The sequence below is a fragment of the Dreissena polymorpha genome, chromosome 3 (assembly GCF_020536995.1).
Source record: "Dreissena polymorpha isolate Duluth1 chromosome 3, UMN_Dpol_1.0, whole genome shotgun sequence".
Classification (NCBI taxonomy): domain Eukaryota; kingdom Metazoa; phylum Mollusca; class Bivalvia; order Myida; family Dreissenidae; genus Dreissena; species Dreissena polymorpha.
The window spans coordinates 80,625,454-80,651,166 of NC_068357.1; the positions used below are offsets into that span (position 1 = coordinate 80,625,454).

At 34.9% G+C, this 25,713-nt stretch overlaps 1 protein-coding gene across 13 annotated transcripts in view; it reads left to right on the forward strand.

Annotated features, from left to right (window-relative positions):
- The window catches only part of LOC127874917 (ral GTPase-activating protein subunit alpha-1-like), a 153,022-nt gene extending 128,395 nt beyond the window's left edge, over nt 1-24,627 (forward strand). For 8 of the 13 annotated variants that reach the window (XM_052419604.1, XM_052419605.1, XM_052419610.1 and 5 more), the window contains 6 exons: nt 809-964; nt 1,654-1,812; nt 2,506-2,633; nt 3,604-3,719; nt 4,639-4,782; nt 19,201-24,627. In XM_052419604.1, the coding sequence (XP_052275564.1) occupies nt 809-964; nt 1,654-1,812; nt 2,506-2,633; nt 3,604-3,719; nt 4,639-4,782; nt 19,201-19,355 (858 nt within the window). In that variant the 3' untranslated portion in view covers nt 19,356-24,627. Of the gene's footprint in view, nt 1-808; nt 965-1,653; nt 1,813-2,505; nt 2,634-3,603; nt 3,720-4,638; nt 4,783-11,538; nt 11,660-14,768; nt 14,849-15,159; nt 15,192-19,200 lie in introns of all 13 variants that reach the window. The other 5 variants (XR_008047174.1, XR_008047173.1, XM_052419611.1 and 2 more) reach the window with 5 other exon arrangements.
- Nucleotides 24,628-25,713: the final 1,086 nt, after the last annotated feature.

Below are 25,713 nucleotides of genomic sequence, written 5' to 3' on the forward strand. Positions count from 1 at the left end.
GGGCTTATAGGGAGATTTAAATGAGTATACGGTCCAGGAAGAACCAGTTCTTGGATAGATCTATTCTGATGTCACCATCTGAGTAGGGATGTTCCCTGGGTACTCTTCGGTGCAAAGCTGACAGCACATCCAATATACCATTTTAACATGTTTGCAATGTTTCACACAAAAATGATTGTAATGGTGGATTTTAGTCTGTTACAATTACTGTCTGAAAATGGAAATCAAATTACAAGTAATACACTTTCTTATTGTTCAGTTTACTCATTTGGAATTGGTTTGTATATTCAAGGTTCCTAGTCACGGGACCTACATGTAACTCACATTATCGAACATTGTAATAGTTCAGCAGGTGGTGGTATAATGATGTCACTCTGTTTGGTCCGCCTGTTGGTCCATGCACAAAGTGTGTGGTATGAACTACTTGATCTTTTCTTGATTGAATTTAAACTTTAATTATGGCTTCACCGTGAAGGAAACATGTGCAAGACAATTCATTTTAGGAACCCCTCACATTCTGGAGTTATTAACCCTTTAACATGGCTTACAAAGCAGTTCTCTTTGGGACACAGTAGTTTGTAAAAGTATCCCCACTGAATTTGCTTCATTAAGGTTGCTATAGTGGATGTGGTGTCTTCCTAGCAAATTGGAGTAGACGGAATCAATCCCTGCATTCTTTAGATAGCTTCAAACATGCCAAGTACTGGTTCTAGCAAGGAAACGGACTATAGTGTGTATCATTTAGGCTTTCAATGCAATCTAGCTTAGATAAATAAGCATTAAACTATCCCTACCTTATTTACTACAGGTTGATCTGGAGGTGCACAAGGGGTTCCTGGGGGGCCTGCAGCAGAACAAGACTACAGGGGACACAGCCCCCTACTATGCCACGCCCACCTGCGAGATTGTGTACCACGTCTCTACACGTATACCCGAGGGGAGCGAGGAGTCCAGGCATATCAAGGTGATTTCATATGGACCTCACACATTGTGAATATCTCAGAGTTGTTTAGTAATTTAAATTAAGTCCTCAGTGTTAATTTCACATGTTTTTGTTCGGGTTACATGCAGTTCTTGTTCTCATTGGCGTAATGTATTTAGCTTGTTTACCTAATAATTTATTGCTCTTGTAGCTGAGACTGGAATGTTCGTATGTTTTGACTTGAATGGTTATGAACTTAAGACCTTTCTTACTAGATTCAAGTTTTAAAGGCTTCATTTTCAACCCTTAGAAACTGATGAGCAGCCAACAGCATAAAACCTGAATGAACTGCGAGTCACTCGCAGGCTGTTCTGGTTTTATGCTGTTTGCACATACCGTTTTTCACTTTGATTTTGAGTGGGAGAGGGTTAATTGCACAATCCATCTGTTTCAATAAACATGAGAATACAAAGTCAATAAAATCTTATCATAAGTGCTATTGATTTCACCATTTTGCATTTAATAAACATAAACACAGATTTTCTTTCAAAATCTCATTAAAGTCATTTGATTTTACTTTCCTTGCACATAGAAACACAACGACAATAAAAATGGTAATGTAAAATAATTATAACATCTCTGTATTATATACTATGATCATGATAATATCTCATTGTAAGATCTAGAAAATATGCCTTATACAATATTGAAAACATGACAATCTCTCCCAGATGCGACACCTTGGGAATGACGAGGTGCACATTGTGTGGTCAGAGCACACGAGGGACTACAGGCGGGGCATCATACCCACCGACTTTGGGGATGTTCTCATCATCATCTACCCACTGCCATCAGGCCTCTTCAGGATCCACATTGACAGAAAGCCAGAGGTGAGTCCGTGATTTTTTTCATCATTTTTTTAATTTTTGGACTGGGGCTGGGGCCATTTTGATTGGGAAAAATAGTGTCTTTACTAAAATGGGAAATCTGCATGTTGTTCATTTGGCTTACAAGTTCTACAGAATTGCAAATAAAAAAGTCTTAAACATGAATCCTGCTTAAGTTCAACTCATAGAGTTGAATTATGATATGAATTGAATAATAAAGTCTTGAAAAAAAGGGAAAAATATAATGTTTTTGAGATTGGGAATGTGGCCGAATTTTGTCCCCTAATAAACCAACACAAACACTCTGAGAATGGTAAACAGTCTGTTGGAGAGTTTATTCCTTAAGTGATTGTTCACTGCATCATCATTATATCAAGAACATGTACAGGTAATCAACTTACTGTATATTGCATATTATAAGCTGTATTTGAGCTCTGGTTAAGTGTACTGTGTTACATGTTATGTAACACATCTTAAATGCATTTTCATACTTTTCCTTTTGGGAAGATTTTTTTGCTGACACAAGTTTTGTTTCTGAAGCTTTTTCTTGTATTTAATATTTTATTACCCAAGGAGCATAGAATTATCGTTGTAATGTGTCCATGTGAAAGGTTCATGTTTTAATTGCCAATTGTAATAAATTAAGGCATTCTGTTCTTATGTGATAAAACATACATGAAATGGTTCTACTTGCAGGTGCCACTGTTTGGCCCCTTGTTTAACGGTGCAATAGTAGATCATCGCGTTCTGCCAGGACTGGTGCGTGCTACAGCTGTCAATGCCAGTCGAGTCATTCGCTCACAGAAACCATTCTATCACTCCTTGTATCCTTTACAAAACTACTTCTCAAATCGTTTCTCTACATGATCAATTCTGCCCCATGTATGCCCTGATTTATATGGACTTAAATAGGAAATACCTTTTCAAATTTCTTCTTTGAAACCACAAGTCCATGACCTTTGATACTTAGTATGAAACATTAGATATCTGTCCGGTACAAAGTTTGCGCAAATTATGCCCCTGAGGCCAAAATGGCCATTACCCAGTCATCACATGATTAACATAGATCTATATAATATATCTTTACAAATCTTTTTGTCAGAAACTTCACATGAAATGGATGTCATGAATGATGTGCAAAATGTCAAATAGTCCCATACAAAAATATTCAAATCATATCCTTGTGTCAAAACTGATCGCACACAAGGGTCAAATAGTATACTTTTAAAAATATATATATATATTGGCCCTCTTGAAAGTTTGACAAATGTTGTTTGTGTTGTTTTCATTTCAAGAATTTCAAATATTTCTTTATCTTGCAGGGACCAAAATTTGCACAAAAGTGGCAAGCCTTGTAGTTGTTTCATGTAAAGTGCTTGTATAACATTTAGTTGGTCTTAAGCAATATATATGTGAATTGGTTTTGTTTGGTTTAAGACAGATCTTCATTATGAAAAAAAACTAAAACAACTCCATCCTCAAAAAGTGTTGGACATAATGCATGTTTGTCAAGGGCCCGCCCGGATTATCGTCTGCAGTCTGCACAGGCTAATCAGGGATGACACTTTTCGATTTTATGGTAGTTTTCATTGTAAGTCTATTCTTATCCCAAATCCAGTTTTGGCAGAAAGTGTCGTCCCTGATTAGCCTGTGCAGACTGCACCGGCTAATCTTGGACAACACTTTACACTCATGCATTAAGCCCCATTTTCCCAGATTGTGGCTCATATATGACATTTGGTTTGCTGTTGGTAAGTCTTCTTTGTTGATGCTACTACCTTAACGAAGGTGCAGTTTTGAGGAGAGGGCCCAGTGTCTGGACTCCATCATGAAGAACCATGTGGACAAAACCATCTTTGAGAATTTTGCTGCAGATGTCTTTGCACCCGTTCTACCTCCTAATTCTACAAGTATGTTATCCTTTGTTTTTATACAAAATGCGACAGTGTATAGGAAACAAAGCCAGTGTATTACACTTTTCTGTCAACTCAACAGAAAAAAGCATGAGGTGATAACAATTGTGTAATGTGTGTTATGTTCAATTAATTCAGCAAATTTTACTGTTTCGTTCTGGTACTAAAACGGATATGTTTTGAATAATCCTATTTAAAATGTGACTTATGTGCATACAAATATGAATTCACAGTTAAAACATTTAATCTTCACATGAATGCTGTGCACTCTTTTAAGTTATTTAACATGGAATTTTATGGATTCATGAAATCAGGCTCATTTGTTGGATCTGACATTTATTGATTTCTTTTTGTTACGTCTGATTTAAGATTTTGGATGTGAACATTTTTTTTAACATTTAATTTTGTTGTTATGAACCATAAGTAGTTTATGAATGTTGAATAATATTGTTTACACAGTCAAAAGTTCGAACATGTGCCACTTTAATGGTTAATGGTTGCATTGGCTGTTTATCTCATAAATGCAAGCTTTGCTGATGTGAACAATTCATAATCCTGAGAACTTTCAGCTTCACTGATAATTATTATGCATTCTGAAACCAGATAAGTTGGCATTAAGAAAACACACGAAGTATCATGGAAAAAAGAAATCACATTAGCATGGTTAACAGCAAAATGACATCATTCTGCTGCAGGTATTTGCTTTATTCCACAGGCTGTAAATTGGTCAGCTTATGGGGATGAACCCAGTGTCCATTTCACACCATGATATCCACTATGCCACCGTGACTTTCTTACTCTCAGTTTTACTTCAGCTTATGGGGATGAACCCAGTGACCTTTTCACACCATGGTATCCACTATGCGACCGTGACTTTCTTACTCTCAGTTTTACTTCAGTTTATGCGTACATTCAGTTGTAGAATCTCCGTCTGACTCATCGCTTGCCATGGCCCCTTCACTCTCCCAGAGCGAGATCAGCCAATCAAACGCCACCACCACCAAGTCAAACAGCACCCTGGACTCACAGGTGTCCCCAACTCCCTCACGCCAGAGCAGAGGTATGGCCTTCTAATAATTATGCCACAGAAATATAGTGGTTTAGTCAATTTTTAGTACTTATGGTATAGTTTTTAGCTCGGCTGTTTTCAGAGAAAACCCGAGGTATTCTCATAGCCAGCTAGCGTGTCCGTCGTCGTGTCCTCAGCTTTGTGCGAAAACCTTTACATTTTGTCAAGGTTTTGAACATTTCCTCTAAAATCAAAGTGCTTCAACCTACAACTTTGAAACTTTGTATGTAGCTGCACCTTGACTAGCTCTACATGCCACACCCATTTTTGCGTCACTAGGTCAAAGGTCAAGGTCAATGTGACTTCTTAATATATAAAAAAAAATCTGGCAAGCGTTCATTTATTCAAAACTGCACCCACAGCCGAGCATGGCACCCGTTATGCGGTGCTCTTGTTAAGGTTTACATCTGCTGGAGTAAATGTATTGCCATTGTGTAATTTGCCAGGAATATAGTGAAAAGCTCTATTTATTTATGTATAATTATGTATATTATTTGTTCAAGAGCAAACATCGCGTTTCAAAGATGTTGTTTTCAGGAATAGTTTGGAAAGTCTCAGTTATTATGGTCTTAGATTTAGATGTTATGATGAAAACAACATGCTGAGATATTGCATCTCATCAAGTTGTTTGAAATGTTTTGTAGAGATTCCCTCATGGTAGTATATGATCAGAAACAATATGACAGAAGTTAAGTTTATCTGAGTTTTATAGAAGAGCAAGATATATTGCATGCTGTGTGCAGAGAAGTGAAATGTTGCTTAAGTTTCCTTTATAATGAATGTACCAATAAATAAATAACAAAAAAAAAGAGTATTTACTGTAGTATATTAAATGGTTATGAAATGTAGTCTAGACCTTTTAAAGATACATTTATTTTGTGGGCAGAGCAGAGTTTTGGTGTCTTATATATCTTAAAGAGTTAAGGAGATGCTTTCCACAGGTCATTTAACGATCCCTCGCCGGGGCCCTTGAATTTCGAAATCAGAGTCCCCGGGTCGCTTGAAATTTTCCGATCAGTGTTTTTTTCAGTAAAAGAAAGTCGAGATTGTCAAAAAATCAAGGTTTCTCTATCAGTGTATCAATATTCCCTGTTTTAAAATAGCACTCGGTACCTACCTTCACAAGTAATCGCCATAAACACCACATCGGGTAATGGATAATCCACTGATAAGAGAATAGCATGACGCGCATATCGATTATTCTAGCCACATTACACAGTCATTTAAATGCTGACAAGGATGTATCAGGTAACTTTCCAGTCGTCAAACTGTGATGTTCATCGTCCAATCGGTTACGCGAATGCTTATGAGGGAAGGGGTTAACAGCGACAATTATTTTTTATTGACATTGGGCACGAAGTAAGTGTTTATAGCAGCTTGATTAGCAAGAAGTTGTACCATTTACGTAATATAAAAGCGGTAACTAGTACACTTCAGTACATTAAAGACGGTTTCGGGCATCATAATCACACCTTTTTACTGTAAACAAGTGTTACCTATGACTCATAATTAATACGAGAAATTAATTGCAAGTGGTAAACAATTAATTACTTATAGCGAGTAAGTTGTGCGAATAACTCCCAGTTACAATTATGTGATAACAATTTAGTTATAAATTTATAGTAAGTATACAGTAATAGAGTCGGATTGAAACGGATGTATTGGGGAATTGTTTGAGTCAGGATTTAACTATCTGTGTGGGAAAGTTTTAAAACAATTAATCAATATAAAAAATTATATCATATATATTTTTTAATGACTGACGGATTTCTTGAAGAGTTATAGCGCATCAAATGATGTCTTTTGACGCTGTTTTTCTTTGAGTTATAACGCACCACAGAACGTGAATTGACACGTTAAATTTAAAAAAATCAACGTAGGGAGGGGACACCACTCCCGAACCACCCCTATCAGCCCCGGGGCGCCTGACAAAAGCACTGGAATTTGGCAAAAACTGATGTTATTTTTTTATTTCAAGGTTACTAGAAAGCATATGTCACATTTTCTATCCATAGTCCACAATCAGATGGCAATTAGTGTTGGTCATTGTGCAAGTAGATTTTGTGTTAAGTAGACTTCAGGGATAAGAGGTACTTAAGATAACATCAATATAAGGGTTCTGTGGTTCTGTGTTATTTATCACAAGGCATTATCAAGTTTTTATCATAAAACATCGTTTTTTGACAAAAATACTTTGATAGTTTGTTGGTAATATGTTTGCTATTTTAACTTAGTCTACCGTATTTGTTGGTTTTATAAGAGAACTGACATGTATTATTTTTTAAATGATATTTTATTGATAAACATTTATTTATCTTGCTAAAAGTATTAGCACTTAACACTTGCAATTTGAATATTATTTGCCTTATGTGTTTTTAACCAGGTTTTCCGAAGGAAAAAACTGGTTATTAGATTAGCAAATATCGGGGGCTGGCGGACGGAACAAGCTTGTCGAGCCATAACTTTGTCGTTCATTTTGAGGTTTTAAAATCATTTGGCACATTTGTTCACCATCATTAGACGGTGTGCCTCGCAAAAGAATTACATCAATATCTCTAAGGTCAAGGTCACACTTTGAGTTTAAAGATCAAAAATGGCCATAAATGAACTTGTCGGGGCCATAAATATGTCATTCATTGTGAGATTTTAAAATTATTTGGCACATTTGTTCACCATCATTGGACAGTGTGTCGCGCGAAAGAATTACTTCAATTTATCCAAGGTCAAGGTAGCCACAACTAAAAATTGATTGAAATTGAAACAATGGGGGTAACTATGAACAATCAGTAACAATGCACATTTTGAGTTGTCTCCCTTTATCAGATTTTTTTTTTTCAAATTGAAATCAAGGTCGCCACGAGTAAAAATAGATTGAATTTGACACAATGGGGGTAAAAATGCACATTTTGAATTGTCTCCCTTTATCAGACTTTTTTTTTCAAATTGAAAACCTGGTTTTTGACAATAATATTTTGTCCCTTGTTTACTTCTTGTATTGTTTTGATTGAACAAAAATCAACATATATTAGCTGAGGATGTACTGTGTTATGTGATACTTTGGCCTTTCCATTACTTCTTGTGAACAGCCCAGCTTGGTTGTCTGAGGCAGACAACATCTCTTGGATCTGCAAAAGCACATAGTTTTCTGGTCTGTAAGATTTTATAGGCTAAATGTCAATGTACTTAAACTCCAAAGTAAACAAAAATCAATACGGTATTAAGGTAGCTAAGCTGTTTTAAGCTTAATATAACAAATAAAAGAGCTTAAGATGTTAAATTGGTAAACTGGGAAAACGGCCCTTCATATCCATTGAATTGCACAGATGGCCATGTATGATACATGTTTCATTATGCTACAATGGTTTTGAGTTTAGGGTCAGCAGTTTCAAGTTTACGAGTGCGAGGCCCATGTTTTAGTTTTCATATAGTTGTCATAAACAGATAGCATTCTCAGCTAATTTATGTTGTGGCTTTTATTGATGAGTAGTGAAGTTATTTGTGAGTTTTCATCATTCTATATTAACTTTCATCCTTTTGTAAGTGTTGCTGGAAACATACCATTGTAGTTGAACACTTTATTTTTGTTTGCATACATTTGTTTCATTTAGAAATTACTTGAAATAATTATTGGTAGGTATTTATGTTATCTGTATTATTATTTGTGCTCCATAGTTATGCTTAGGACTTTATAAGCTAAGGAAATGTATGCAGCAAAATAAGTATAATCACATTTAGTTTTGTTCTGAAACAATAAGTGTTTGTCTTGTAAAAGGTTTGATGCATATTTAAAAAAAATTTGAACCATTAAGGGTTATATGAATGCATTTGAAATATCTATGAGCTATGTATTGTTGTAATAATTCTCACTGATCTGGCTGATAATGCAGTTAAGAATGGCTTTTAATAAAGGAGTTGCATTTATTTGTACAATATATATATTTATTCTATATCCAATAAATTTATCCAATCGGCATTCTTCATATGTACCACGTGACCGTCCAATATATTCCGGTATTGGATCCAAAAAGTCTGTATTTTTTCCATATTGGACAGTTGAGTACAAGTGCACTAAGCAATTGTTTTATAACGATAAAAGCCGTTACCGAGAAAAAGTATCCGAATGTACTATAATCGATTCACACAGGCGATATTTTGCTTGTATGTCTCTTTTTAATACTTTCCTATTGAAAATATGAGAGGAAATAAAAAAACGAATCGAGAATGTGATATTTAATTTATTTTTATTGTTAGAAATTAAAAAAAAAATGCAAAAGCAAGTGATATTGTTATTGCTAGAAATTGAAAACAAATATGCAACAGCAAAACAAAAAATCAATTTTATTAACCTCAATGACAACTTTAATCCAATGCTAGGCTTATAACAACTAAGTTACAATGATATGCATTTCCATTTTCCATTTTCTGTTCTTCCATCCATTTATCGAAATGTATTTTAAACCACATTATTTGTTGATAGCGTTTGTACACATGCTCACCATTCTGTCCCAAAGGCCAAAACACAATTTACGAATTCGTAATCCTGTCGAAGCGAGTTGTTTTATTCCTATCGAAGTAAACAATAATGCATGACAAACACACAATCCGAAATACGTTTTGCCTTTTGGATTCGTTCAATGCTATCAAAATGGTATAATTTGCTACTAGATTTATTAAACACTACTACCTCCATATTGTTGTCCTAAAATGCAAAGTCTTGCTTATACTAGTATGTTTCGTCAGAGAAATGACGTCACACGAGATACGTCATAAAGTACGTAATCAATGAATGAAAATAAAAATACGGAAAGCTGGTTTGGTAATGAGGATATAGAATAAAAAGTTTATTAGACGTTTAAACTGTACAATACGTGATATATTTGGACTCGCACACAGCTTGAAGTCATATTGGACTCGCCTAACGGCTCGTCCAATATGACTTCAAACTGTGTGCTCGTCCAAATATATCTCGGTATTGTACAGTGAAACGTCTAATAACCTATAATTATTTATTTGTACAGCTTACTGTTTTAAAGAATGGCAATGTAACTAAACTATGATGCATTGTCTTTTTATTTTTCTAAAGTCAACTATTGCAATTGTAAGGCCCTCATTGTCCAGCAGTGTGCAAACAACGCAATGTTTGCGGGTGACGACTAGAGTCTGAGATTTGACGGTGCATTTCCATAATACCAAGTTACATTTTTATCTCCCGCCATAGGCCGAGGGATATTGTTTTGGCATTGTCCGTGTCCGTCCGTCCTTCCGTCCGTCTGTCCATCCGTCGGTCCGGAGCAATATCTTGGAAGTGCTTTGGCGGATATCATTGTAACTTGGTATGAGTATATATATGGATAATAGGATGATGCACGCCAAATGGCATTGTACACCATCTGATAATAACAGAGTTATGGCTCTTTGTATCTTGAAAAAATGCTTTTTGTGTGTCCAGAGCCATATCTTGGAAGTGCTGTGGTGGATTTCATTGAAACTTGGTATCAGTGTCCAGAAGCATATTAGCGGGGGATATCAATTCAACGAATTTGCTTGTTTACCTAGTGCTTATTATGCTGAATATGTTTTCAAAACTTCAAAAAATGCAATTTGTTCATTAAAAAATATTTTTATTACTTTTAAGCTGCATTTAATCTTTTTTAATGGAAGCAGATTATTAATGACCCTGCACTTCAAAGAAACGAGGGTAACCTGTTTTCACCTGTCAGTCAATACATTGGTTTTGTTCAGCTCTTGATCATTTTCTGCTTTGAAATATCTAGAGAATGCTGTATCCTTAAATTATGCGAACTGTTTGTATATTAACTTAGGTAGAAAGGCATGTGCCTATCAATTGTTGGTCAAGATCACACCCGCTTTTAAAGTATATTGTATCCATACAATACCATGAAAATGCTGTGACCAATGATCATTCAAATATGTATATTGTTAACTTGGGTGTAATATAGGCAAGCATCTATATTATTTTCGCTCATAAGGTCAGCATTATTTTGTTACCTACAATTCAAAGTAAAGCTGTTACATGGAAGGAAAAGAAGCTTTTTTATTTGGCCACCAAGTTCAATATCAAGTAAAAAAGAGCTTGTATCCAAAAATTGGTTTCTGCTTGATAGCTGGAGAACTTTTTGACCTGTGATCATCTAAATTTCTATGGTTGTTACATGGGATGAGAGAATGATTTCTATTGACTTTGAAGTCAAAGGTCAAGGCCAGATGGGCTTGTAATACTTAATCTGTATTCACAGAATATCCTAAGAATGTGTTGACCTAAGATCATGAAAATAAGTTAAGTGATAACTTGTGTGGAAAGTGAGATGCCTTTTAAATTTGAGGTCATCCCGTCAAAGGTCATGGTCACAGGGGCTTGTAACATGAAATTGGTTTCCACCAATGAAATAAATAACTCTTTAACCTTTTATTTGGAAGGATAGAATATGCCTATTGATTTTGAGGAAGAAGGGTAAAAATATCAAGGTAACGTGTGTTTGAAAGATTTTTTGACAAAATATCTAGAGAATTTGTAAGATCATAAAAATGTTCAAAAAAATTCAGAGTCTCAACAAAGGATGACGAGGACTTGACAAAGAAAGACCACTAATGATTTTCAAATCAAGAGATCAAAAGTCAAGGGACACTTTGCTGCAATTTAAGAGGGGGGGGGGGGGGGGTCATGCATGTTTGAAGCATCTAAATGTTTGCCTGAGTGATCAATTTAGAAACTTGTCTCATTTTTAGTGTCAATACACAGCTCTCCACCAGGGGGATTTTTTTGGACGCCAGGATTACGGCGTTTGCAAAGCTTAACTGGGATCGAGATGTCCCATGGGACCCATGATATTGACCCTCCTACGTTTTAGTAAGAGCAGAGCTGCTTTCAATGAGGTGCATGCATTATGGGCATGTTAGAAAGAATAGTCAGAATTGCTGCATCTTTATGATTCAATATAATGTTGTAGGTTCTCTGTTGTTCTGATTTAAGTTTGCTTTTTATTGCCCCTCTTCTCTTCTTCCAAGAAAAGGGGTATATTGTTTTTGGCCTGTCTGTCATTCTGTCCCAAATCTTTAACCTTGGTTAAAGTTTGATAACTTTTGCAATATTGAAGATAGCGCCTTCATATTTGGCATGCATGTGTATCTCAAACAGCTGCACAATTTGAGTTGTGAAAAGTCAAAGTCAAGGTCATCCTTCAAGGTCAAAGGTCAAATATCATTGTGTTTTTCTTTCATAAAACTTTACCCTTCGTTAAAGTTTGGTACGATGCTGTCCGGTAATCTTGCGCATTTAAGGGTCAATTGGTTTAAAAACGTTCTTTTATAAATTGACAGCATAATAACCTTTTAAATCCATAAATTATTAAAAATGTGAAATTCCGTCTTTCATTACTAAAGAAAACCATTTGTCGTCTGCAAGATTCGCAAATGCGAAGTGCGCAAGATTACCGGACGCGCAAGATTACCGGACTTAACTGTAATAACTTTTTGAATATTGAAGAAAGCAACTTGATATTTGGCATGCATGTGTATCTCATGAAGCTGCACATTTTGAGTGGTGAAAGGTCAAGGTCATTCGTCATGGTCAAAAGTAAAAAAATACAATCCAAGGGAAGTAATAAGCTTTAAAAGGGAGATAATTTCTGAACCTGCCAAATGATATATTGAAATTTAATTTCATGGCGGCGCAATAGGGGCCATTGTGTTTCTTGTTTTAACAAGCTTAGGTCTTATTTTTGTAAACATTGTTGTTTAGTTAGTAGAATTAAGCTACAAGGATTGAATTGCGATAATAAGAAAGTACATGTATTGCGACTGTTGTGTCATACCACATGCTTTAGTAATGCTGATATGTTAGAAAGGCGTGTCATGTTTAGGGATTGAACATGATGTCAAGAATGGTCTATGATTTCATTTTTATACGCCCGTATAAAATACGGGACGTATTATGTGAAACCCCTTGGCGGGCGGGCGGGCGGCGGGCGGAAGGCATCACTTTGTCCGGACTCTAATTCAAATTGTATTCATCCGATCTTCACCAAACTTGGTCAGCAGTTGCATCTAGTTGATATCTAGGCCAAGTTCGAATATGGGTCATGCCGGGTCAAAAACTAGGTCATAGGGTCAATAAGTGCATTTTCAAAGGGGCCACTTTGTCCAGACTCTATTTCAAATTGTATTCATCCGATCTTCACCAAACTTGGTCAGCAGTTGCATCTAGTTGATATATAGGCCAAGTTCGAATATGGGTCATGCCGGGTCAAAAACTAGGTCATAGGGTCAATTAGTGCATTTTCAACGGCGCCACTTTGTCCGGACTCTAATTCAAATTGTATTCATCCGATCTTCACCAAACTTGGTCAGTAGTTGCATCTAGTTGATATCTAGGTCAAGTCCGAATATGGGTCATGCTGGGTCAAAAACTAGGTCAAAGGGTCAATTAGTGCATTTTACTTTGTCCGGACTCTAATTCAAATTGTATAAATCTTATCTTCACCAAACTTGGTCAGTAGTTGCATCTAGTTGATATCTAGGCCAAGTTCGAATATGGGTCATGCCAGGTAAAAAACTAGGTCATAGGGTCAATTAGTCCATTTTCAACAGCGCCACTTTGTCCGGACTCTTATTCAAATTGTATTCATCCGATCTTTACCAAACTTGGTCAGTAGTTGCATCTAGTTGATATCTAGGTCAAGTTCGAATATGGGTCATGTCGGGTCAAGAACTAGGTCATAGGGTCAATTAGTGCATTTTCAACGGCGCCACTTTGTCCGGACTCTAATTCAAATTGTATTCATCCGAAACTTTTAAACAACTTTTTATCCTGCGTCAAAGTGGTATGGGGGTATAAGTCACATTCAGTGACAAAGCTCTAGTTCAAGTTGAATTCACCAAACTTGGTCAGAGGTAGTATATAGATTATATATCAGTCAGGTCTGATTGGAGACATGCAACCGATTAACACATGCAATATTTTTATCCAGTTTTATTTTGCGATATTTTCATCGGGTTTATTTTTTTCGCGATTTTTGAAACGAGTTATTTTTAACAACATGTTTATTGGTAAGTTTCATTTTTCCTTCAATCTAATCATGATTTCCACAGGTACATGAGTTTTTCACTGTGCATGGGTACTATAGAAAGGCAACTGTTTATCATTGTCATCAACCTAAAATCAATTTTTATACGCCCGTTTTAAAAAAACGGGACGTATTATAGTTTCACCTTGGCAGCGGGCGGGCAGGTGGGCGGTGTCCACAGCAGTTTCCGCTCTCTAATTCAAATAGTTTTCATCCGATCTTCACCAAATTTGGTCAGAAGTTGTGTCTAGACAATATCTACATGTAGGTCAAGTTCAAATATGGGTCATGCCAGGTTAAAAACTAGGTCACGAGGTCACTTAGTGCATTTCAAGCATTAAGCATGATGTCCGCTTTCTTATTTTAGTAGTTTTCATCAAATCTTCACCAACTTTGGTCAGAAGTGGTGTCTAGATGATTATGAAGGTCAAGTTAAAATATGGGTCATGGTAAAGTTATCAAGTTGTCCAAAGCCTTAAAACGGGCGTATCTTGTGACAGTTTGGCACTCTTGTTGTACTTTGGCTTTTACCTTTCTTAATTGTCATTTAGTGATTATCATGCAATTGTTAAATAACTTGCCACAAATGACCACCATTTGGCTCTCAAACGAGGTATGTGTTTCGTGCTCTGTTGTAACAGGGTCTTGATCATAAGTCTTATTCTTTCACATAAATCAATCACCTCAGTTCATAAAATGATAGGATATGTCATTGAACTCAATAACAGTTGTTTATGAACAATGTACTGATTTGAGGTAAATGATAATTTAATCTGTCTTTCTTCTGTTATCAAAACTTTTCTCAAAACTTTTCTCAGTACATGTGGATATTGGAGCAAAGTTTCAAATTTTAAAACCAAGTATTGCATAATCTTTCACATCTAAATGTTTCAGTGTCTGGCATGAGAAAAGTAGAATCATTCTATAGCTTCTTCTTGCCTAACTGAAATGTATGGAGCATCATTTGCATCCTGGTATAGTTTGATTTAATGCAGTTGATTCATTTTGTTTGTCATTGATGTTTTTCCAAAGTTATTGAACATCAAGTGTAACCTAAGAAATCTAGAATGCATAATTTAAGCTGCCAAAAATTGTGGGGTTTTAACATTCATTCACACTACTTTATGTGATACAAGTTTGTTCTTGTTGTGTTTTTTTTGGGGGGGGGGGGGGTGAAACTAAAAAATCTAATGCATTCCGGTTACACTGACTGCAAGATATTGTGTTCAATGTTTTAAATGTTGATCATTGTGTTAAATTTGTTCTGTATGTTTTCCCCCTTTAGTGTTCACGGACCTGTTTAAGATTGGTTGAATGGTAGGTAGATGGGGGTTTGGGCTGTTTATCGTATTGTAAAGTTGTTGTAATGCTGTTGTTAAACCATATTTTTTAATCCTAGCAACCATAATAATACTGCATTTTTGTGTTATTTATATTTATTGTACATATATGTATTTTTAGCTTGACAAATAAAACAAATTTAGCTTTTGTACTGAAAATGTATTCATAGATTTCTTTTGTCTAGGGATTGCGCATGGGATGGGTGTGATCAAGGTCAAGGTCACTGTTACTAAATATAGCCAAAATGGTTTGTGGCTCAAAATCTTGGGAACAAATTGAGCTATAGAGATGCAGGCATATGTACATGTTACAAAACTTCAATTGCGTTTACAAAAGAGGTACATATGGTCAAGGTCAATTGTCAAGGACATTTTAAAGTCAATAGTTTCTGCTCACAGTCGAAGCTTACGTGTCTCATATAGGTTATTTTTCATATTAGAAAAACACTAAATTTCTTGAAAGCTAAAATAAATTAGAAACTCTTGAGAGAAACAAGAAAAGTAGAGTGGGCTGTCCTTGGACAGTTTTTTTTAATGTATTGAAATTTTACTTCAATTATTAATCTATTAATTTGCAAACCTTTGGCACTCATAAATATTTTATGTTTCAGAAGATAATTAGTTTATTGTCAGCAAATGGCAATACATAATTTATGAGTATGTCTCATTAAAATATAATGCTTAAAATTGTATGGTGCAAAAATGTAACATTTACATTTATTGCAATACAAATTAATAACATATAAATTAAAATAGCTTTGTATGCCCCTTTAATAAATGTCTATTAGTTATTTATTTGCATGTCTAGGGAATTAGACACATATAGAGGAGATTGGTGCATTTTGACTTATTTTCATATGAATTTCCCTCAAGGTTTAAGATATTTTTTTAAGAAATATTGGTGTATTATGGCCATAAATGTGGGTTTTATGTTGAACATAAATTTAATATTCCCCAACAAAGTGGTTGGCATATAAAGCAAAGAACTGTTTATATGTCCCAACTGTAAATCACGACTTTATTTAACCTAACTTGCTTCTAATACAAACCATATTATTTGGTTCCCGATCTTATAGATTATACTGGGGCCAATCCCATGGGGAGAAATTAGTTTCCATTAAGTTATGATTCAGCAAACAAAGTAAAAGAAGGAAACCACAATGCCATGCACATACTAAAAAAGCAGAATTGTATGGATTTAATCAAGATTGTTGTTCCCTTCGATGTTGTAAAAAAACATAATAAAATATTATTAACTACTACTGGCAAAATAAAAATCTCAATCCATTTAAAATGTGCAGCACCCCATAATTTAGTATTAGTTCAATTATAATTGTTGTTCAAAGTATGAAGGTATATAATATCATGTCCTTATTTAAGGTGATTCTATGACATGGTTAGCATGCCACTATTTACCCTAGAGCCATTTGGCTAAGGGTCATTTTTAAGCAATATGTAATTTATTATGTATTTGTAGCTTTATTGTGTAGCTGGTACCGGCATGGAAATTGCATCTTTTGTTATGATTTTTCTGTTCAGTTATGGAATGTTGCATTTTTGATATATAATGCATGATACTTTTGTTTCTTTGGGATTACTTTTAATTCAAAAATACATACAGATAATCTCAAGGATTTAATACATACTCTAATTAAAGATTAGAAATACATCAATATAAAGGCAGTGTGGGTTATTTTGTTCATTAACGCATGAACTAAGTTTGGTTCACAAATGATATAAAAGCACTTTGTTTATTCAAAAGATACAATCACCCACAGTTGGCAATGCTAAAATAAATGATGAAAACATTTTAGTCATTGTTTACAGTCAGTTACCCTGTTTATCTACCTGAAATAATTTTTGTTAACCATAAAACACAATGCATAAAGTAAAAAAAATAGATTTGCCTAGTGTCTTCCAATACAAAACTCCTTTAAAGACTTTTAATAAGGCAATATATATTTGACTACCTGTTGATCATTTTTAGCTCATCTATTTTTTGAAAAAAAAATGATGAGCTATTGTCATCACCTTGGCGTCTGTGTCGGCGTCAGCGTCCGGTTAAGTTTTGTGTTTAGGTCCACTTTTCTCATAAAGTATCAAAGCTATTGCATTCAAACTTGGTACACCTACTGACTATAATGAGGGGACTGGGCAGGCAAAGTTAGATAACTCTGGCATGCATTTTGACAGAATTACGTGCCCTTTTTATACTTAGAAAATTGAAAATTTGGTTAAGTTTTGTGTTTAGGTCCACTTTATTCCCAAAGTATCAAAGCTATTGCTTTCATTCTTGCAACACTTACTAACTATCATAAGGGGACTGTGCAGGCAAAGTTATGTAACTCTGACTGGCATTTTGACAGAATTATGGGTCCTTTATACTTAGAGAATTCTAAGAAAATTGAAAATTTGGTTAAGTTTGTGTTTTGGTCCACTTTTACTCCTAAAGTATCATAGATATTGCTTTCATTCGCAAACTATCATAAGGGGACAGTACAGGACAAGTTGCATAACTCTGGTTGTCATGTTGACGTAATTATGGCCCTTTTTAACCAGGTTTTCCGAAGGAAAAAACTGGTTATTAGATTGGCGAATGCGGGCGGGCTGGCTGGCTGGCGGGCTGGCGGAATAAGCTTGTCCGGGCCATAACTGTGTCGTTCATTGTCAGATTTTAAAATCATTTGGCACATTTGTTCACCATCATTGGACGGTGTGTCGCGCGAAATAATTACGTCGATATCTCCAAGGTCAAGGTCCCACTTTGAGTTCAAAGGTCAAAAATGGCCATAAATGGGCTTGTCCGAGCCATAACTATGTCGTTCATCGTCAGATTTTAAAATCATTTGGCACATTTGTTCACCATCATTGGACGGTGTGTCGCGCGAAATAATTACGTCAATATCTCCAAGGTCAAGGTCACACTTTGAGTTCAAAGGTCAAAAATGGCCATAAATGAGCTTGTCCTGGCCATAACTATGTCATTCATTGTGAGATTTTAAAATCATTTGGCACATTTGTTCACCATCATGGGACGGTGTGTCCCACGAAAGAATCACGTTAATATCTCCAATGTCAAGGTCGCCACGACTAAAAATAGATTTAAAAAAAAAAAAAAATTACAAAGGGGGTTAATTTTTTTTGGTCATTTCAAAAGTTCAGTTTGAGTTTTCTCCCTTTATCAGATTTTTTTTTCACAATGAAAACCTGGTTTTGTGACAATTTTGTCCCTTGTTTGACTTTGTAACTTTGAATATATGGTTAAATTTTGTGTTTAGATCCACTTTACTTCTAAAGTATAAAGGCTATTGCTTTCAAACTTCAAATACTTTCATGCTACCATGAGAATACTGTACCTGGCAAGTTGAATTTTACCTTGACCTTTTTATGACCTTGACTCTCAAGGTCAAATTATTAAATTTTGCTAAAATTGCCATAACTTCTATTTATGATCAGATTTGATTGATACTTTGACAAAACAACTCTTACCTGACATACCACTATAGACTCCACCAAAACCATCCCCCACGCCCCACCCCAGAATCCCCCTCCCCCCCAAAAGAACCACACCCTCACACTATACCCCCCCTCCCCCCCAAAGAACAAAATATTATTTTTTTTAAAAATGGTTAAAAAACACAAATATTCATTTTTATTTATTTATTTTTTTGCATTTCTTTTGCATTTTTAGAAGATAATGTAATAAATGACCTGCCCCCCCCCCCCCCCCACACACACACACTATACACCCCTCTTCACCCCACCCCTCCCTCCTTTGTGATTGAAGTATTGAGATAGGTCCCTTCACCTTTAAAAAGAAAAATAGATGAGCGGTCTGAACCCGCAAGGCGGTGCTCATGTTTTCCTCTTTCAATGCAATTTCATATTTTTCATGTGTTCCCCTTATTAAACCAAGTTTTTCCTTGTTTGCCCTCTCTTTAAGCCAATATCATTCTTTTCATCTCATTCCCACATCTACCTTGCAGGGAGCCTGGCCTTGGACGTTCCTGACAAGGGTTCGCACGGTGAAGGGAACCCATTCATGAGAACAGCACGTCGGTTATCACAGAAGAGACGCAAGAATTCTACTAGTCGGTTGCCGCAGGCCTCAACTCCTCCTTCCAGTCCCAATCTTTCTTGACACATACTATTTGCTAGAGTATTTGAGCCATGCTTTTTGAATAGGGGGTTTAATGCATGCACAGGCAGACTGGACAGGCTAATCTGGGACGACACTTTACGCACATACATTTCTAAGAAGAGACTTTGTTTAAACGAAAAATATCATAAAAGCGTAGTGTTGTCCCTGATTATATACATGTAGCTTGGGCGGACAGCAGTGGCTAATCTGTGATGACACTTTACGCATATGCATTTAACCCCTTTTTCACAGAGCACAGCTCATTTAGTTTTAATTTCTTTAGTTGTTTATTTTGTTGTTGGTCATTTTATTCCAGCTAATTTATATTCATCTGATCAGCAGTTTTAAGAGAAAAATTAGAGCAATTAAGTAAAATGAACAAAACGCAGTGTAAATGCTCTATGGGCAAATATGGATTGAATATACCTTGTTGTACTCTGGACTTTGGAATTTTCAGGTTATATATATAAATTACTCATATACAGTATTAATATTATTTATTGACTATAATACATTGAAGTGTTATTCATAGTGAAAACCGATGTATTCTTAAGTTCTTCTTTATTCAAAATTTAATCCTTAATTGTTAATGAGGATGGTACTTTTTGATGCCTGTGACTGACTAATAAATTAATTTGTAAATAGACAAATTATTATCTAGTTTGTACATACTTAGAATGATATTATACTAGGATGTTGGATTATTCAATATTTTATATTGGCTTCTTGAACTAATATTCATGAAGTTTATTGTGCTTGTTTGAATTTGTTATATGGCTTTCATTGTTTATGAAGTGCTTTGGTAATGTTCTTCAAAACGTTGTACTGATAAGAGATTTTCATTATTTCTGGAACAAATCATTTTGATGTGTCAGTGTTTTCGCTCGTTGAGTTCAGAATGTTTTGTTGCATATCAATCCTATCTAGTTGTGTATACCTTGAGCAGTTGTAAGATTATTAGCAGTATTTTCGTTTGAGGCAATGTTGTGTTTGTCTTAAGGTAGCTCCACTGTAATGATTTCCGGCGATTTCTTTAAAGATCAAAGAGCCTTTTTACCTGTTTACTTATGGATATCTTATTTAAGCAGGTACCAATGTGAAGTTGTTGTGGCTGAATGGTTAAGGCGATAAACTTGAAATCTTTTGTGATCTTCTCACGCAGGTTCGAAACCTGCAGACAACGCATACTTTTTGGGACGTGTTTTATTTACTTTTTAACGTAATTTGATTTAAAATAGCATATAAGTTATGTTTATTGTTAAAAATGTAGCAATTTTATGCACATTCTTCAATTTTTAAAAGGAAAACAACGTTAATTATGGCCATATTGGGTGATTTACTGCTAAAAATACGAATCATGCATGTTGCATTTTTATTTTTATTTCAAAAAGTTAATGGTAAAACTGTCTATTTCTTGGTATTTTTGCTGTATATAGTGTATCTATAAAGACTAAGTTGAAAATATTACTTAAATGATACTATTTTGAATTTTAGGACTCTTTGTTTTTAACCAACCCAATTTCTACTTGGCTGAAACCACTTACATTTCATGGCGCTCTTCCATAGATAACAAGTTATGAAAAATAAATGTCTGTAAAAGAATACTCATTTCATCTTGTTTAGACTTTAGACACCTTTACTGCATCTGTACACACCAATTGCATGCCCATATTTGGAAATCTGGATGAATTATGGAACTTTCATATACCCCAGGGGTGCAAATAAACTGGACAAAAGCCGAGCTTGGGGGTGGTTTTTAAAAAATCAGTATATTCTTTTTAAAGCATGGAAAGCCTACCTAAAAAATTTGCATGTAGTGCAGTAAAATGAAGCTGATTACGAAAATAATACATTAGATTATATTTGGAAAGGTGCTCATTACAGTGGTGCTACCTTAATATTGGAAAGCAAATATCAATAACGTTTTATTCATGCTTTTAAATCTGCTATTTTGAAAACACTGATTTAATGAAACTCGATATATAAAGCCGTCTTTGAAACTAGTTTCTCATTTGTACAAATGTTTATAGCAGATGGAATATTTGACTGGCAAAAATGACTTAGTTTGTTTTGTGTTAAATAGCTTAGATAAATCTTAAAGATGCTTAAACAATCATTTTATACAGGAACACATATAAATAATGTTTTTGTACAACTTACTTTGTTACTATTGTTACTGTTGTTTATCTTGGCAGATGCTTACATCGGCTCTCACATATATGTTAATCATGAGTTTCTAACTAAATACATTTCACCACAAAACTGCATTTGTAAATGCCATTGATCTTCATACTTGTGACACAAAATGAATTTGTGCGATATAATGTTGGCTGTAGATAGCTTTGTAGGATGGTTAGGTGACATGTTTTACTGGACAGTGCAATATTATTTATAGTGGTTCTTTAACTGTGTTTAAACAGTCATAAACCCTTGCATATCTAGTACAATCAGGGCTTGGGATCGATTGAATGCTTGTTGTCCCCAACTGGTGAAACCGGACGGGACTTATGGTTTGCGCTCTGTGTGTCCGTCGGTATGTCAGTCAGTCAGTTTGTCACACTTTTCTGGATCCTGCGATAACTTTAAAAGTTCTTAATATTTTGTCATGAAACTTGAAACATGGATAGATGGCAATATGGAGATTATGCATGTCATTTCATTTTTTTCCTGCGTCAAAAATTCTGGTTGCTATGGCAACAAATATATATATTAAAAAATCTGACAATTGTGGAGTTTCACCGGTAGAGGACCATATTGCTTGACAATAGTCTTGTTTTACTTGTAATAACTATCCCTCACTTTGAAATATCATTTGAATGGAAAAATACTATCGATGAACAACATGATATGCAATTGTGAGCATGCATTTCGGTATATTATATGTATATATAAATCTTGATCATTACACAACATTCTTAATTGAACCAGATACAGGCACAACATTCTTAATTTAATCAGAAACAGGCCAAGTGTGTGAACCATTTACACGGTTTTAAGAATCAAGTATTGTTACTGAAAAATGGGAGCATTTGTTAATAGTTTTAGGCCAAAATGAATGATACTTATTGTCATCAAAATAAGAAATTTAATTGCAAAAGCCCCAAATCTTATATTATAATTTTAGACAAAGAAAATGCTTCATATCTTCTTGTTTACATAAAATGATCCTTAACAACCGCTGTAAGAAAATTAACCACTTGACTGGAAGGCTCGTGCTAATTATGTTACAATTAAACATTGAAACAATACACTGATCTGTTTTTGTTTTGTTGATACAGATAGTATTCTTAACTTAAATCAGCATTTTTGCATGTAGAGAAATAAAATTAATGTTATCATCATTTTCATGTTGAAACAAGTTTTTATGCCCCCTTTCAAAGATAAGGGGGCATATAGTGATCCGACTGTCCGTCTGTCTGTCTGTCTTTTCGTTACGCTTTGCATTAGATAAAAAAATGCTCATAACTTCTATGTGCCTTAAGATATAACCTTTATATTTGGTATGCATGTGTATATGGACAAGGCCTTTCCATACGCACACACATTTTTACCCCTGTGACCTTGACCTTGAACTTAGGGTCTGCGTTTAGGTTTCGAAATCTGCGTTTAGGTTTCGAAAAATGCTCATAACTTCTATGTCTCTTGAGATATAACCTTCATATTTGGTATGCGTGTGTATATGGACAAGGCCTTTCCCTACGTACAAAATTTTCTACCCCTGTGACCTTGACCTTGAACTTAGGGTCCGCGTTTAGGTTTCGAAATCTGCGTTAAGGTTTCGAAAAATGCTCATAACTTCTATGTCCCTTGAGATATAACCTTCATATTTGGTATGCATGTGTATATGGACAAGGCCTTTCCATATGCACAAAAATTTTGACCCCTGTGACCTTGACCTTGAAGTAAGGGGCCGCGTTTAGGTTTCGAAATCTGCGTTTAGGTTTCAAAAAATGCTCATAACTTTTATGTCCCTTGAGATATAATCTTCATATTTGGTATGCATGTGTATATGGACAAGGCCTTTCCATACGCACACAAATTTTGACCCCTGTGACCTTGACCTTGAACTTAGGGTCCGTGTTTAGGTTTCGAAATCTGCGTTTAGGTTTCGAAAAATACTCATAACTTCTATGTCCCTTGAGATATAACCTTCATATATGGTATGCATGTGTATATGGACAAGGCCTTTCCATACGCAAACAAATTTTGACCCCTGTGACCTTGACCTTAGGGTACGCATTTAGGTTTCGAAATCTGCGTTTAGGTTTCGAATTAAAGCTCATAACTTCTATCAAGTGTTTATAGGGGGCATAAGTCATCCTATGGTGACAGCTCTTGTTTTTATCCTAGTGCCATTCTACAGTTTTCTTGATCACATTAAATTGTTAAGTCTACTTTTGCTTCCAGAAGTTCTGAGAATACATTCTAATCATTGTCAAGTGTTGCTATTTAACATTGTATTGTTAATACTGAACTTTAATGATAACATTTACCATTTAATTCTGCAAGGTTTGATATCCTCAGCATTTTCTGCTTGGTTAGCTGTTGGTCAAATTCAACTCTTCTGCATCATTTGTTTGGTGTCACTAATTGATTACGACCATATTTTATTATGAGCAAATCATTTCAAATGGATTTATATAACATATAAGATTTTTTTCAAATCAGATTTTATCCAAACTTGTGTGATATAAAAATATGACCATAAAATCTTTGAATTTGAGCAAAATCAAAATGCATATGAGTAAGACTCCCTTTTTTTACACAACAATAAAATTGCAAATACATATGTGTGCAGTATTGAAAATTATTTGTTATCCAATCCTGACCAAAACAAGACAGGATTTGTATGAAATTAAGACTTAGAATTAAAATTAACATGTTCATTAAGCTGGATGAGCTGGTCGTTGCTTATGCCCAAAACCCTGGACCACCATGGACCTTTTGTTGAGTTGTTTTTCATTCGAATAGTAACATTACAGGTAAACAAAAACTACTAGATAACTAAGACACATGAACATGATTTTCAATATTGTTTTAATTTTAATTGTTATTTAATAGTCAACACTCCTAGAGACAATTGGCTTTTGTGAGGATTAACTGCAACTACATGTAGTCTACAAGTTTGTTTAACTTTTCATATTGTATTCACCCAGTCTGAATGAATTGAACTGAACAATTGTTATTCTATTGAAACTTTTGTTGAGTACATAATATTTAATATATCAGGAACACATGTTAGTGACTTTTCAAATAAATTCTATCAAAAGTACTAGCTTCTTTATTGATATTAATTAAACTTATTTGCTTATGAGACTTTTATTTACTTTTGTTTTACTATTGTTGTCTTAGAAATGCCAGGCTATTTAGGAACAGAGAAGCTTTGAAATTGGCTTAGCCAATTTTTACACGATTTTTCTACATGAGAGCTAGTCAAATAAACAAGGTAATTATTAAGTGATTTTGTTTGATAAGGGCTTAATGTCTGAACACGACACGCAACACAAGAAGATAACCTGTTCCGTAAACTCTGTTTCTATATAGCAGTAACACCAATAAAATAGGATCATTTAAATGTCATTCACTGGCTGTGTTTCATTTTCGATCAAAGATGCCTGTTTAAAATGATAGATATTCTACATATGTTCTCATTTGATCTATCACATTCCATAATTATTTAAACCATTACATAAATTTTTAAGGAAAATTATTGTTATGTTAAATCTATAGTTTTTTCCTGTTAAACAATTTTATATAAGCTTGCTTGTTATCCCCCGCCACAGGCGGAGGGATATAGAATTGGCGTTATACGTCGGTCCGTCTGTCTGTCACAAAACTTTTTAGGGCTCTATCTCATAAACTATATAAAATATCAACATAAAATTTTCAGCTGTATAGATATTGATGAGAAGTGCCATGTACAAGAACCATAACCCTATACCTCTGTAATAAGAGTTATTGCCCTTTGTGGGTTTTTTTCATAAAAAAAATGCATGATGGAACTTTTCAGGGCCAGATACAAACCACATTTGAACATGAAACTTCCTGGGTGTGTAAAAATCAATGGGAAGATGTGCCATGTACAAGAACAATAACTGTTAACTAAGAGTTATTGACCTTCGTTGATTGTGTATGATGTAACTTATCAAGGCTATCTCAGATACGCTACACAATTTTAAAATGAAACTTCATGGGTGTGTAGATATGGATTGCAATTCATAAAAATAATTACACTACACTTAATTTTTACCTTACACTTAATAATTATACTGTATATCAAGGGATGTGCACCGATCCATAAACAAAGTTTTCCAGTATTTGTGTGGGGATATAAATTGAACGAATTGGATTCCTATTG